This window comes from Pelobates fuscus, chromosome 1 (assembly GCF_036172605.1).
Source record: "Pelobates fuscus isolate aPelFus1 chromosome 1, aPelFus1.pri, whole genome shotgun sequence".
Lineage (NCBI taxonomy): Eukaryota > Metazoa > Chordata > Amphibia > Anura > Pelobatidae > Pelobates > Pelobates fuscus.
In genome coordinates, this window is record NC_086317.1 from 85,841,583 (window position 1) to 85,858,434 (window position 16,852).

The 16,852-nt window shown below is 42.0% G+C and overlaps 1 protein-coding gene across 1 annotated transcript in view; it reads left to right on the plus strand.

The window, feature by feature from the left end:
* The window catches only part of LOC134587717 (adenine phosphoribosyltransferase-like), a 63,114-nt gene extending 47,846 nt beyond the window's left edge, over positions 1–15,268 (plus strand). Inside the window, exons 5-6 of the mRNA XM_063444225.1 lie at positions 9,051–9,146; positions 14,998–15,268. Coding sequence (XP_063300295.1) covers positions 9,051–9,146; positions 14,998–15,155 — 254 coding nt within the window. The 3' untranslated portion in view covers positions 15,156–15,268. The remainder of the gene's footprint in view (positions 1–9,050; positions 9,147–14,997) is intronic.
* The last annotated feature ends 1,584 nt before the right edge of the window (positions 15,269–16,852 follow it).

Below are 16,852 nucleotides of genomic sequence, written 5' to 3' on the forward strand. Positions count from 1 at the left end.
AGTTTATTTTTAAAAAAATTTTAATGGACAAAGACCTATACTTCAGAGAGTGCCAGTTGGAGACAGTCCCTGGAAATCAATACAAATTTATTTCATAGGCCCACTTCCATTGTCCAACGGGGGGTCTCGGATGTGGTTTGGTAATTGTTGATACATTTTCAAAGTAGGTAGAGGTAATTCCCTCTAAGGAGAGACTCTGCACTAGCCATGGCCAAAGCATTATAGGAACATGTCTTTCTATGCTGGGGCTTCCCTGAAATAATTGAATTATACAGGACAGGTCATCCCTACTGGGAATTCAACAGAGATTTCATATACCATACCATCCCCAGTTATCAGGTATAGTAGAAAGGCTGAATCTCACTCTAAAGTCCAGGTTATCTAAAATTCTGGTATAATATGGTAAATCGTGGGTTAATCATCTTCCTGCAGTACCCGTGGCTATCAGAGCTACACCCTTAAGCGCTACTGGATGTTCTCCATATGAGCTCAAGACACAGAGGCAGATGGCATTAGGCCACCCAGGTGAACCACAACTGTCAACTCCACTGAGAGAATCTGTGTCTAGAGACCAATACCTTTCCCAAATTCCGGAGGAACTGAACTACTTTTTGCTGCCTCAAATATGACCCCAACTGAATTTAAAATGTTATCTACACCTCAAACTCTGTTTGAGAAGGGGGGATAAGTAATGATTAAAAAATTTCGCAAAAATTATCCTTGGGATGCAAATTGGGAAGGGCCCTATGTAATCCTTGACACATTGGGCACAACTGTTTTAAAAGTGCAGAGGTCTAACCCCAAAGGGCCAGAAGGCAGCCGGGATATAAGTGGGTACATGCAGACCAATGTAAAATATACAAAGGGGCTTGTTCCCCAGATGCAGAGTTATCTGTTAAGAACTGATGCGTCTTCTTGATCTCTTACAGATTTTTCCAAAACTACCAAGAAAAAGATGTCACTCAACATTATCATACTCACCTGGGTCTTAATGGAACAGCTTGTCACAGGCCAAACCAACACCAGTTCCATATATGCAACTACAGATCCATCCACCAAAGACTTTACGGACAACTTAAAAAGTTGTTCCCAATTAAATACTACTCCTTTAAGCAGGCACCGGAGAGGGAATTTTGCACATGATATATCTGGATGGACTAGGATTTGGAGCAGTGACAATCTACAAGTTCCATGTGTGGATGTGATATTTGATTTTGGGTGGTTGGGATAAAGCAATTCTATCAAGGGATTCTGGAAAGACGATAAGGGAAATGAGGAACATTGGGAATGTAAATTGACTGGTCGGGGAAAATGGGTGGTATATTTGGAGGGCGAAAATATTAATATGGAATTGAATGTTGCTAACCCTATTTAAAATGTTAACAGCAATCTTAGAGAATATCACATAACACAAATTATAGTGGATACATTTATCATAAAGGGGATAAATTGGGGAACAGTAGGACACAATAAGGGTGGGGAAGTGAAGGTCTTGTTGAATATAGAGGAAGGGATAGAGCCTACAATGCTGGCTCCTCAATTTACCTATATTCATACAACTCCTTCACTAATGGATAATGGGAGTAGACCTGAGTGTCTGGAGAATACAGTAATCTCTAGTAGTCCTTTCCAAATAAGCTCACTGAGACCTACCCCTATAGCCAGGAATGCTACTTTCCAATTGATCACTTGGCAAATAAGAATAACAGATTGGCTAGTCTCATCACATTTTCAGAACTGTTCTAGGGTTACATCTACTATTGAAAAGGCTTTAGTCAGATGGGCGACAAGAAACAGGACTAGGAATAGGAAGGATATCCTGGGTACAGTTCTTGGAGGTGTGGGTACAGGGTTAGGATTTGTAATTTCAATTGACATCTCTAGTATGACTACAACACTCCAGTCAGAGGGTATGTTAAACTCCAAAGGGATACAAACGCAGAGAACAATCAATACATTAGTGGAAGGTTTGACACAGAAAGTAGTAAAGACACATAGTTCAGCAATCCTACACACAGAAGAAATATTAATCAGTGTAATTAAGAAATTAAGACATGATTCATGGAGTGTTGTGTGTTTGTCTATGCAAACTGAACTATCTACAGATTTTAAGATCATGGCTCAAGCCGTAGATAATAACCATACACCACTGGTGAATGGAGAACTACCAGAAATCAGTAGGTTTGCCTATGAACATAGAGATCTGTGGGTTAATAGCTGGTTGGGATGTTAGGGTAATATCTGTAGGGCCACTTCACTGAGGCCATCTAGTGGTGTATATCAGACTAGTTCGTGTTACATAATGAGTTGCAATATCCAAATGTAGTTATGAATGGTCAAGAATTACAGCAAGTTGATTTCTTAGGTTGCTTAAGATTTCCTAACAAGATCTTTTTTTTTTATTATTATTCTTTATTTTCTGTTGTGCATGATATAACAATAGGCTTACTCAGCCACGATAGCAGTCGTAAGCGGTAACAGGCATAACAATTCAAACATGGCATATGAATATACCGCACAATTTTTTACATTTTGTTGAGAGAAACATAGACAGTGGGTAAACATAGCATTTAACATGTGAGCTTTCCTGTCTGACCTGCCCATTTTTGAGGAGTAAATATAACAAGTGTGAACTATCGCTAGAGTGTGGTTAAGTAGGTACTAGCTAAGGAAGCTATACATTTTAAGCTTTGACACTGCTATATCTAGAAGTACGGTTTGCGGTAGCTTATAGAAAAGTATGTTTGCTGTTTAGTTAGACTAATGGTACGTTTAGAAAATAGGTAGACTTAGTTAGTTGTCGTTGAAGCTTTAAGAGTAGGGTACGTCTAAAAAACTTAAATTACAGTTAATCACTCTAGAGGCTTAGCGAAGCAAAGTTATTAAACAACATAACATAATAACTGTAGCATAACCATCCTATTTATTAAGCAAAATAATTGGTATGGATAATCTTTTAGTGGTTGTCGCTAGCCTTGCAGCAGATTATATCACGGTAACACAGTAAGACTAATAGAGATCACGTTTGCGCTAAGCTGTACTTTACAGCCACTGTGCTTGCTAAGACATTGCTGAGTTACAAGCTCTATCATGCTTATTTGTAAGTATTAGACTACTAGCTTTACGTTGGGAAATGACATCTAGTATACAGTTCTAGCAGATTAGAGCAGTAGGAGAAACCGGCTAAGTTAGAACTGATGAAACAAACTTTATATCTTGTTACCCCTCCTAACCATCCGTTGTCACATGGTGAGTGTGTCTGCTGTGTAAATGCGGACAGTTGGGGGTATAGCAGGGCGCCTGTGGCGTCGGTCAGCCAATGCCTTGCAGGATCTTAGAGTCCTCCCGGTGTGGCGGTCTGCGCCCGCCCTTGGAGCCCCTGAGCAGGGTGCCGCTGTGCTGGGAGCCAGCTCCGATGGTGTCTTGAGGGGTATGTGGCCGCCCGATCTCTCGCTCTATGTCGTTGGTGGCAGGGAATCGGACCATGCCGTGCCAGACACTGAGAAGCTGGTTTGGTGAAAGCTTTTTAGGTGCTGCTTGTGTGGAGGTCTCGCTGTAGTATGGTTGCGGGTGGGTGCTTGCGCCGGAGGAGCGTGGCATCTTTTCCCGCCTTGGGGACTGCAGGAATCTGCGCTGCCAGACTCGCGGTGTGCATCTGTAATGGCTGCGCCGCACTGCTGGATGGATCCACGAGGCCACCAGGATTTCTGCTTGGAGGTAGGTCGCGCCTCGACTGTGCAGTGCGTCCGTGAAACATTTGCAGAGCCAGTCGAAGGTCCCCTTCAGTGGCGGTAACGACTTGCTGTGGGCGCTCCGCTCTGGAGGTCTGTGTTGGGCAGCCATCTTGGCTGTGTTGTGGAGGCCTGTCACCCCTGTTTGCCATGTGGCTGGTCCAGTGGGGACCGGGATATCCCCCAAGCTGGTGGCAGAAATTCAAGGACTAATTTTATGAGCAATCATCATGGGGTACTGCCATGGGGAATTTATTAATTCACTCTATTATTGTATTGTGTATTTTTGTAGTATGCATTGTTATTCAGATTGGTATGTGTTGTTACTTGGACTCATTGATTGCCCAAGTACATCATGTTCATATGGTATGCAAATGGAAAGAGCTCTATTAAGGTAGTGGGCTTGGCATTCACATAAGTAGATACACTGCAGGATGCCCTCTCTCTCTCTCTCTCTCTCTCTCTCTCTCTCTCTTATCTCTGCTGGGTTTTATAGAGCCTAAGTGTCTCTTCCCCTTCATTGCCAATAGGAGGGATGTAATAAGTGGGGGGAACGGATTAACAGCCGACTGTATTCCAATGAAGTGTTATTGTGTTCTAATACAGGGATTCAAGCCCCATTCTACCCTTAGGCAATAATGGAGTCCTCTGTGAAGCACATGGCCTTTCACCAGGCAAAACCAGTTGAGCTGTTGATAAATTCCTCCTCCATTCCCTTCCAGTGCAATCCCCCTTCCCCCAGGAGGCACTCTGGTTCTGTTACACCCTAAGGGATTGACTGAGGGAGGCGTGTCCAGCAGAAGGAGGGGCTAACCTGTTAAAAGTCCTGTGAATAGCACATTCTCTCTCTCTCTCTCTCTCTCTGAATTCACCCTCCTCACTCCCTCTCTCTCTATTCCCTCTCCCCACTTTACACACCCTCTTTCTCTTACTCTCAGCTGGTGATCAATGGAGTGCTAACTGTATCACGTGTCTATGCCTGTTTTACTATGTTAATTTAGTCTACTTTCCATTCAATCAATGACTTGTTTGGTAGCAGCATTTACTAGCCTATTTCAAATGTATATGTATTGTTTGTTTAGCCTCTATTAATAAATATTATTACATTGCCGAAAGCAAGTATGGACTCTGACTTTACACTCGGTTTTTAAGTTTTTATCTTTAGTTATTAATGTTATTATTAATTCCAAGTTTACTCCAACTTGCGAGTTAACGTTTACTTCACTAATACACTTACTCTGAGGGTGACCCCCTCCTTTACATGGCCTATTTTGCATGATATGCTTGTGCATCCTAATCTTTCTCTTTTGTTAAGAAATCAGCAAACCCTTCCAAGTGGCTATTCTGTTAAAGGAGGGTTGCTATGTTACAGTGATCCTAATGATCAACAAGCGAGACCTTTTCGTGTTGTCCCCCACCATTTACAGAAGCCCATTACACAACAAACACATGCTTTTATGGGCCACATTGGACAGGGTGCATTAGAATATCACCTTAGACAGAAATTTTATTGGCCTGAAATAAAAACTTCAGCTCTACATTGTGTTCAAGAATGACTTATTTGTGCCCAAGTAAATGCACGACCTAAGGGACAAAGACCTATACTTCAGAGATACAGATTGATTTTATAGGCCCACTTCCATTGTTCAAGGGGGGTCTCAGATATGGTTTGGTAATTGTCAAAGTGGGTAGAGGTAATTCCCCTAAGGAGAGACACTCTGCACTAGCCACGGTCAAAGCATTATGGGAACATGTCTTTCCATGCAAGTGCTTGTTGGGTGACCCCCTCTTGCACACTGGGTGTCCCCCAGCCAGCCTTGCCTAGGTACCACACTGATTGTTTCAGTGTCATCAGTAACCTTACTGTTGTTTCAGTGTCATCAGTCATGGCTGACGAATCTGGCTTCCTTGCACTCAAGGGCTTACAAGCCTGGTTATGTGCCACACTGGCGTATTCGCTCCCTTAAGCCTTTGCTGCCCTCTACAGGGACGCTCCTCGTGCCCCTGTGGGATCTACACCCAGCACCTCTGGGGCTCAGGACTCCGACTCAGGTGGCTCCCTCCGCTCTACGGACATAGGCTCCGCGTGCAAAAGACCTTGGACAGGTCATTGCACTGTAACTGGCTAGGGAAAAATGCCAGCCAAGTCAGCCAGTCTCGACTCCGGTTCCGGCGGTCACCCAGATGAAGACACGTGTTCTGGGGCACCTGGCTATGACATCGTAGAAGAGTACTGAGCTGGCAGCTCTGGTAACGCTTCTCCTAGTGAGGGATTCCCTGAATGACCCTCACAGTACATGAGAGAGAGACTATGCTGAGCTCCCCTCTGACTGATTCGCTGAAGGCTCCCGCGGCTACTGCTGACACCCAGGAGAGATCTTGGACCCCTCTGGTCACTTGCTCTTCTACCCATGTCTCCTCAAACAACTTCGCTCTGCAGAATGGGCTCCCTCAGACCACATCGTGGAATTTATCCATTACTGGCTTCGCCACCATTTGGACAAGGAGGTTCGGGCAAAACTCTGCGCTGAATGCCCCCGTTCAACACTGCCGGATAAGTTGGCCCTTACCCCTGATTTTGACCTGGTGTCCACCACCTTCATGACGAGATCTGGGAAGGATCCTCGCAAAGGCCTGGAACAGGGCCTATGCTCAGCCCAGGATAAACTGCTCAATCTCAGTCGTCCGTTGACACAGATTTTCCTGATGGTGGATGATGCCCTAAACGGTGGAGCTTAGGTGGATGCTCATCTCCTTCGGGAGTGGGCCCAAAGGGGTATTTGTCTCCTGGGCAGTGCCAATGTGGCCCTAAACTCCGAATTTCGCAAGATGATAGGTTGGTTAAGTTGGCATCTAAGGAATTGGGTCTGAATGCCAAATCGTGAGTGACTCCCTCTCGATCTGTTCAGTTCCTGGATTTCGTGGTGGATTTGGTTCAGCCGGTTCCACCTTTTGATGTCCAAGGTTTCCGCTATCAGGAAGAATATCAGACGCCTGCTCTGCAACTCACAGGCCACGTTGAGGGATCTGGCATGAACGATAGGACTGCTGTCATTCTCCATTCAAGCCATATTCCTGGGACCCCTACACTATCGGGCTCTCCAACGCCTGAAGGCACGCTCTCAGGTCATCAATCTCATACGACCAAATGGTGGTGTCCTTCAGACAAGGCCCACCTGGAACTCCATTGGTGGCTTCGAAACATGGAGGCCTGGAATGTCAAGGTGATATTCGGATCCCATCTGGACTTCGTCCTGGAATCGGACGCCTGTTGTCTGGGCTGTGGTGCTGCTTGCGATGGCGTAGTGACAAGAGGACTCTGGACTCCAGAGGAGAAGACCCTTCACATCAACTGTCTGGAACTGATTGCAGGGTCGTTCACCATTCGAAGTTTCACCAAAGGGATGAGTCATTGTTTGCTGCTTCTGCGCATGGACAACGTCTCGGCAGCCCGCTACATAAACAGATTGGGAGGTTCCCGTTCCAAACTTCTGTTGAATCTGACAATCTCTACCAGTATTGTCTGGACAAGAACTTATCATTTGTGGCGCAATACTTCCCAGGCTGGGACAATCTAATGGCAGACTGGTTTTCTCGACACTGGAGAGACGCCAGCAATTGGCAACTACACCCTCCAGTGTTTCAGATGCTGGACTCCCTTTGAGGTCCCCTCCACCTGGATCTGTTCGCATCGCTAGATGGACTTATTCTTCAGTTGGCTCCCGGATCCCCTCAGCAAAGCAGTGGACGTGTTCCTCCAGGAATGGCCTCCTTTGGGGGCATATACGCTTCCCCCCCTTCTCTGTGATTCTCCGGACGTTACATCTGATCAAGCTTCTGAGGGTGTCGCTTTGGAGGAGTCAACCATGGTTCCCTCTACTGCTGGAATTATTGTGCAAAGACCCGCTACTTCTACCTGTCTCGAAGTTTCTCCTGCGGGATCCAGCAGGGAATCCACATCCATTGTTATTAGAGGGTCATCTGTCACTGGTGACCTGGACCGTTTCTGGGGTTCCTGGGATGTGTCAAGCCTGTCGACAACGGCTAGAGAGTTACTCTGGGATGGTTGGGCGCCTGGCACCAGACGATCATATCTGCACGCCTGGCGATCCTGGCATGGCTGGTGTCTGGAGAGACGTTTGAATGCCTTTAAGCCCCTATCATGGCCTTCCTGAACTTCTTGGCTGAAGTGTTTTCTCAGGGTAAGTCGTTTGGGATGTCTTGCTTGTATTGCACTTCCTTGAGGAATGGCCTAACGGGGACTTGTCTCTTTACCAGCTGGCTCTACTGGTATGTCTTGTGTCTTTTTGTCGCGATTCTGATGTTCGTGCTTTTGATGTAGAATCTTTCTCTTTTTCACCGGATGGTGTGTCTGTTTCTATATCACGCAGAAAGAAATCTAATTCATCTTCTGTGTCATATCCCTATCTTTCAGATAGACCACGTCTCTGTGTGGCACGTTGCCTATGGACGTATATCCCCATGACCTCATCCTTTCGCTCCTCTGCCCATGGGCAGCTATTGATTTCCCACGTACGACCGTTTAGGGCTGTTTCTGCACCTACAATTGCTCGTTGGATTTGATGGCTTCTTTCATCGGCTGTCGTGGTGAGTTCCTTTGGGGCACATTTGGTTAGGGGCGCTGCAGCTTCAGCGGCTTTATAAGCAGGTGGGTCCTTTACGGATATTCTCGCCGCTGCTGATTGGTCTAGGGAGTTGACTTTCCGTACTCTCTACTTTCGTCCACGATCTCCTGTTTCTTCTATCTTTATGTCTAGGCGTTAAAATTGCAAATATCAAGCTTCCTGTCTTGCCATAAAATTTATTCATCATGTCCTATTCCACTGAAGTACTGATGTATATGGTATTCACTTTAACAATGTTTCTTTTTCCTTAGTGTAAACTGGATTTCCTCTGGTTCTAGCGGTCTCTCATCTAAGTGTGCATGCTACAGTTTGATTTATTTGGTTTTCATGCTCTCCTGCTCGACCTCGTCAAAGAAAGAGGAAGTGGAAGGGTCTACCTAAGTGTTTTTATACTGCTGTTATTTTGTTCTGAAAAGTTATGTTAACTATTTCTTTGCTGCTGGAGGTTTTCAGTAAAGAAGGTAAAGCAAATATTTGCCTCCTGTCTTTAATAAAATTTAGATTATTCCCTCACCGAGGCTAGAATAATCCCTAATTTAAAAGCGAAATATTTGTATCAGTAAATTAGGCATGCCAACCAAATAGTTCTTCTGTATATCTGTGTTGCTTACATAACCAATGATTGGGAAATGCTCATTTCTGTACAAGAGTCTGAGCCGTTGATCCTTTCTAGGTTTACGTATCTTGATGGTAGACCAGTGGATTGAAACTGGAGGAACTATGCAGGCTGCTATAAAACTGGTGGAAAATCAAGGGGGGATTGTAGCAGGTAAGAGACAGTGGTAAGACCAGACAAAATTAACTAAAAATGTGCATTTACTGGATGGAAATTGTGGTTTTCTTTTTTGACAGGCAGATCAGGTCTTAAAATCCCATACTGTGCAGTGGGTGATGTAAAATTAAAAATCCTGTGTTCCAGCACGGATTTATTCTACGAAAAAGGCGGTCCGGCAATGTTGCGGCCACTGACTGGCCTTTGTCAAGGCTTTGTGGGTAGAAACATTATCAGGTCCTCGGATGCTGCACCCATAGTTACTACACAAACTGCTTGCCTTTATTAATGTGTTGTCCTATGCCACTAATTGTAGGACTGCACTCTGAGACAGCAGTGGCTATTTCACATTGTTGCCTTTAATTCAGCCTTTCTACTAAAGTTGTTGTACTGGGAGAGCAGCTGGAATGTCAATATCCTTAGTCATAGATCCTTCCCTGGTATTCAATAGCTCCAGCCACAGTAAGCAAAGAATCCAAGTGTGCTACACCTCTTACGGGAGAACAGGTAAACAATCTAAGCTGACGGACTAGTTTTGCCGATTCTCAATGTCCTTTTTATACCATGTTTAGAGATGGCCTTTTGAAATTTAAAGGGACACTATAGTCACCAGTGCAACTACATGTATTCCAGACCCAATAGTGTTAACAACCCCATCTAGCCCCCCCCCCCCCCCCTCCCCGGGCCCCTCATGCCTCCATAAATATAGTAAAAATCTTACTGTATTTAAGCCAGAAGCTGAAACTCTGCATGCTGCAAAAAAACAAAAAAAAAGTCTGCTGACATCATCAGAAGTTGTAGCCTGATCCAATCACAATGCTTCCCCATAGGATTGGCTGAGACTCACAAGGAGGCAGATCAGGGGCAGAGCCAGCATGATTCAAACACAGCCCTGGCCAATCAGCATCTCCTCATGAATTGAATCAATGAATCTCTATGAGGAAAGTTCAGTGTCTGCATGCAGTGGTAGGAGATACTGAATCACAGGATGCTCGTGCACAGCAGATCTGAGTGGATGGAGGCATAGCAACTCCGAAGTCCCTCTGGTTCCCTCTGAGTAACTGCAACTGGAGGTGTTCCTAGCTTTCAATGTAAACACTGTATTTTCTCGGAAAATACCGTGTTTACATGAGAAAGGCTGGCAGGAGCTATAGTTCTCACCTAAACAACCTCATTAAGCTGAAGTTGTTCAGGTGACTATAGTGTCCCCTTAGGAATGTTTTTTTTTTCCTAATAAACAAATGGTTGGTTGAGCGTAGAAGAATATTACTAGAATACAAAGGGTACGGACACCAACCTTATTAAATACTGTCATAAAGTGTAATGTAAGTGCACAGGCCACTTAAGCCAATTAAATGGAAATAAGTCACTGATGCAATGTTCCATCATCTAGTGGAATGATTCCTCGAACGAGTGATACTATACTGACAGTTAAGAAAACAGTAGTATACCGACTAAACTAAGATAATCAATCAGCTAAATTGAAGGGGTTCCAGGTGAACCTCACTAACACCCAAAGTGATAAAACCAGAGACAAAAAAGTGGAAAACACCTTCAAATAAGCATATAATAAATACAACCTGGAGAATATATCCAGAATATGAATATTCAATATAGGAATATAGTGAAATCTGAAATAATAAGAATATATTTCATAGCGTAATACAATTTAAATATAATGATGAGAGTGTGAAGCTAGGTATTAAACTCACAAACGGAAATGAAAATCAGGCCTCTCACCCCCCTGGGGTATATGAATATAGCAACAAAAATAAAGTATATACACTAAAGATGTACACGTATACTATGGGTAGCCCCAGGTGAACTTCACAGTTTGTTCACTATATATGAATATAGGTCTTGATAGTAGATCAAAAACGAAGTATGTATAAAATGGTAGTAGGCATATCTCCACTCTCAGTGGAACTGGATGGCAGTATGGAAGTAGAAAGCACGAATCCAATTCAGAGTTACAGAGAGCAGGAACAATAAAAGAGCATAAATAAAAAATAAAATAGAAACAACAAGCAGCAAAGTCCAATATCCAACGCGTTTTGTCCAGGTATATAAGGGACTTCTTCAGGGATATGTAGAGATTCATCTGTGAGTGACCTTCTTATACCCGTCGTAATCTTCGTTCATGCCGTTCACCGGCAGCGTGCGTTCCAGACTGGAACGCAAGGAGGTACTTCCTGTATCGTCCGTCTTCCGAAATGCGCATGCGTGGAAAATCAAAGTTCTATGCGCTCGAGAAACGAGCGTGTTAATGCACATGCGTGAGGTCTAAATAGAGAAAAAGTATACACAACAGGCGAACATGTCGCCACATAGATAAGTACAACAATAAACATGATTCAAGATAACTATTTAAGCAAAAAACAAGTGGAATAGGTATGAAGAAAAGGATATAGAGCCAATAACATATAAATATGACTATTATATCATAACCCATAATGGATAAATACCATGCTAAAGGTCAAAGGCATTACTATTAAACATACATTGCCATATATTGACTACAAATACAATACAGCAAAAATAATACTATAAAAAAGAGCTAATAATAATAATAATCATATTATAATAACAAAAAATCTTATAATAATGCAAATGAGAGAAAGAAGAAAATAAACATATCTAAAAATTAAAGTACAAAATATAATTTCTTATTTGGTGCTAAATAAGACCTTGTAAGTCTATTTCAGCATTGAGGCCGTAGTGTAATGTTCTTAAAGTATATATCCAAAAGGCTTCTTGGCGAATTAGTTCTTGAAGTTTATCTCCTCCTCTACATCCTAAAATAATATGCTCTATGCCAAAGGCTTGAAAATTTTCCCACCGAAAAAGGGGACATGTACTACAATGTTTTGGAACACTATGATCGAGTTTACCCTTTTTGATGTTATTAAAGTGTTCTAAGAGTCTAATATGGAGTTTTCTAGTGGTGCGGCCCACATATTGGGCTCCGCACCCACATTGAAGTAAGTAGATCACAAAGGTGGTAGAACATTGAATGTGTTTCTTGATAAGATATGTTTTAGTAGTTTGAGTGCTTGTAAAATTAGTAATTTTTCTCTTTTGATATTTGCACGTGGAACAATGTCCACAGCAATAAAAGCCCTTTACAGGTTGTAAAAAAGAGCCAGCTGTAGATGAAGGGTATACGGGAAGGAGACTGGGAGCCAACTTATTCTTAAGATTGGCTGCTCGTTTATATATAATTGTGGGTCTTTTAGGAATAATGTCTTTCAGTACATTATCTCTTTGTAAGATATACCAATATTTGTTTAGAATTTTTTTAATTTGTTTGGCTTGTGAATTGTATTGAGTTATAAATGCAAACTGAAAATTCTTCCTTTGGATATCTGTATTTCTATTAGATTGTTTCTTAGGTCGATGTTGTAAAAATTGAGATCTATCAGTATCCAATATATTCTGTATACCTGAATCAATTTGATCCTGATTATAACCTTTTTCCAAATACCGTGTTTTAATTATCTTAAATTCTAAACAAATATTGGTATATCTTACAAAGAGATAATGTACTGGAAGACATTATTCCTAAAAGACCCACAATTATATATAAACGAGCAGCCAATCTTAAGAATAAGTTGGCTCCCAGTCTCCTTCCCGTATACCCTTCATCTACAGCTGGCTCTTTTTTACAACCTGTAAAGGGCTTTTATTGCTGTGGACATTGTTCCACGTGCAAATATCAAAAGAGAAAAATTACTAATTTTACAAGCACTCAAACTACTAAAACATATCTTATCAAGAAACACATTCAATGTTCTACCACCTTTGTGATCTACTTACTTCAATGTGGGTGCGGAGCCCAATATGTGGGCCGCACCACTAGAAAACTCCATATTAGACTCTTGGAACACTTTAATAACATCAAAAAGGGTAAACTCAATCATAGTGTTCCAAAACATTGTAGTACATGTCCCCTTTTTCGGTGGGAAAATTTTCAAGCCTTTGGCATAGAGCATATTATTTTAGGATGTAGAGGAGGAGATAAACTTCAAGAACTAATTCGCCAAGAAGCCTTTTGGATATATACTTTAAGAACATTACACTACGGCCTCAATGCTGAAATAGACTTACAAGGTCTTATTTAGCACCAAATAAGAAATTATATTTTGTACTTTAATTTTTAGATATGTTTATTTTCTTCTTTCTCTCATTTGCATTATTATAAGATTTTTTTGTTATTATAATATTATTATTATTATTATTTGTTCTTTTTTATAGTATTATTTTTGCTGTATTGTATTTGTAGTCAATATATGGCAATGTATGTTTAATAGTAATGCCTTTGACCTTTAGCATGGTATTTATCCATTATGGGTTATGATATAATAGTCATATTTATATGTTATTGGCTCTATATCCTTTTCTTCATACCTATTCCACTTGTTTTTTGCTTAAATAGTTATCTTGAATCATGTTTATTGTTGTACTTATCTATGTGGCGACATGTTCGCCTGTTGTGTATCCTTTTTCTCTATTTAGACCTCACGCATGCGCATTAACGCGCTCGATTCTCGAGCGCATAGAACTTTGATTTTCCACGCATGCACATTTCGGAAGACGGATGATACAGGAAGTACCTCCTTGCGTTCCAATCTGGAACGCACGCTGCCGGTGAACGGCATGAAAGAAGATTACGACGGGTATAAGAAGGTCACTCACAGATAAATCTCTACATATCCCTGAAGAAGTCCCTTATACCTGGACGAAACGCGTTGGATATTGGACTTTGCTGCTTGTTGTTTCTATTTTATTTTTTATTTATGCTCTTTTATTGTTCCTGCTCTCTGTAACTCTGAATTGGATTCGTGCTTTCTACTTCCATACTGCCATCCAGTTCCACTGAGAGTGGAGATATGCCTACTACCATTTTATACATACTTCGTTTTTGATCTACTATCAAGACCTATATTCATATACCCCAGGGGGGTGAGAGGCCTGATTTTCATTTCCGTTTGTGAGTTTAATACCTAGCTTCACACTCTCATCATTATATTTAAACTGTATTACGCTATGAAATATATTCTTATTATTTCAGATTTCACTATATTCCTATATTGAATATTCATATTCTGGATATATTCTCCAGGTTGTATTTATTATATGCTTATTTGAAGGTGTTTTCCACTTTTTTGTCTCTGGTTTTATACTGACAGTTAGCCTTGATTATGGAATGAAATGTTTAATGGTCAGGTGTTCCCATACGACATATCTTTGCACATCGCGTACATTGAAAAAAGGGCAGTCTTTTGTCAAACAAAATGTACCTGAGCAATAATAGTACCCAGAAATAAATATGAAAATATACATATTGGAAAAATAAAGAAATTAACATGATTAATACAGTCATTATGAAAATGTATTCTATTCCATTTAGTAATACATATTCAATAACCTGAAGACAAAGCAATGAGTACAATATTAAAGGAATACTGTAGCCACTGTAACGGTTTCAGCTCATTGATGTGCTTATAGCCTCTGGAGTCCCCTGACACCAAACTTCCATTTAGTGTGAACCATTATGTTCCATTCCATTAAACCATACCCCCACTCGCAAAATGTCTGCTAAATGGCATACAGCCACTGGCTGCTCCCTCTAATAAGACTAGCAAACTGGGCAGCTCTCGTTATCACAAGTAACATAAAACCCTCATGCCCCTACACGTGGACATTGGTTGGGGGCTACCAGCTACTGTTTAATACTTGTATTACAGGTATGTTCAGTTTGGAACCTTAATGTACATTTCCAACTAAGCCAATGTAATGCTCTTGCTGTATCTCTATAAATAACTGTATTTTTTTTTGTTCTGTTAAGGTGTAGCTGCAATTTGCATAGAGGACAGCAAAGGGGGGAAATGGGTTAAAGAGCGCTACAAATGTTCTGACTGCGTTCCCGAACATCTGAGGAGCCAATTCAATAACCATTACCTGGAATCCTTCAAAGAATTCCATAACCAAAAAAAATTATGTTGAATCATGAATATAAGCTCTGGAGTCTGTTCCATAACTGGATAGAGGACATCGATTTCTTGTCTTGTTACTCCTTTCACAAAATAAGTTCATAGATACCTTTTCTGCACTTGGGGCAAAAATGGAAAACCATTGTTAAGTTTAAATTTTATATAAACATTAAGTAATTTGCACTTTCCAATTATATATCCTACAATAAACATTTACCCAACGAAAATTCCCATCTGCTTTTAGTATTTCCTTAAAGGAGCACTATAGGGTCAGGAACACAAACATATATTCCTGACCTTATGATGCAGAGTCTGGTTTTAATACATAAAGGGCAGAAATCACCTAACATTCCTAAATCACAATGGATATGGATTGACACCTGACATATGACATATTGACATCTTGACATATGGATTGACACCTTGACATATGGATTGACACCTGTCCTCAGAGACCCTTATACACTGACACAGAGCAGAATAGGGACTGTTCCCCCTACATAGGGTCACTTGGCAGGTATGGATTGACACCTGTCCTCAGAGACCATGATACACACTGACACAGAGCAGAGTAGAGACTGTTCCCCCTACATAGGGTCACTTGGCAGATATGGATTGACACCTGTCCTCAGAGACCATGATACACACTGACACAGAGCAGAATAGAGACTGTTCCCCCTACATAGGGTCACTTGGCACTGGCAGATACGGCGTGGTCGTGGGAGGAGGAGGATGACTTTCACCTCTTCCCCTGTTAGATTCCCGTTGTGCTGTGACATCACCCTTATACGCTGTGTAAAGCATACTTTTTAATTTATTTTGCAAATGCTGCATCCTTTCCGACTTGTAATTCGGTAACATTTCCGCCACTGTCTGCTTATACCGGGGGTCTAGTAGTGTGGGCACCCAGCACAGGTCGTTCTCCTTCAGCCTTTTTATACGAGGGTCCCTCAACAGGCACGACAGCATGAAAGACCCCATTTGCACAAGGTTGGATGCCGAGCTACTCATTTCCCGTTCCTCCTCCTCACACAGAGCAGAATAGGGACTGTTCCCCCTACATAGGGTCACTTGGCAGATGTGGATTGACACCTGTCCTCAAAGCCCCTGATACACACTGACACAGAGCAGAATAGAGACTGTTCCCCCTACATAGGGTCACTTGGCAGGTATGGATTATCACGTGTCCTCAAAGCCCATGATACACACTGACACAGAGCAGAATAGATACTGTTACCCCTACATAGGGTCACTTGGCAGGTATGGATTGACACCTGTCCTCAGAGACCATGATACACACTGACACAGAGCAGAATAGAGACTGTTCCCCCTACATAGGGTCACTTGGCAGATATGGATTGACACCTGTCCTCAAAGCCCCTGATACACACTGACACAGAGCAGAATAGAGACTGTTCCCCCTACATAGGGTCCCTTGGAAGATATGGATTGACACCTGTCCTAAGGATCCCTATATTGGTTAACATTGTCGCCCAAACTAATTTATATGCCCATCAATTCTGAGCTACACATCCGGACTTTTGTTTGGCAAAGATACACACTGTGCCAGAATTTAAAAAATTCTGGGCATTGACTCTGCTGATGGGCATCATAAAGAAGCCCTCCATCCGCTCCTACTGGAGCAGTAGCCCCATCTGCTCTACCCCCATTTACTCCCAATGTATGTCGAGGAAGAGGTATGAAATGATT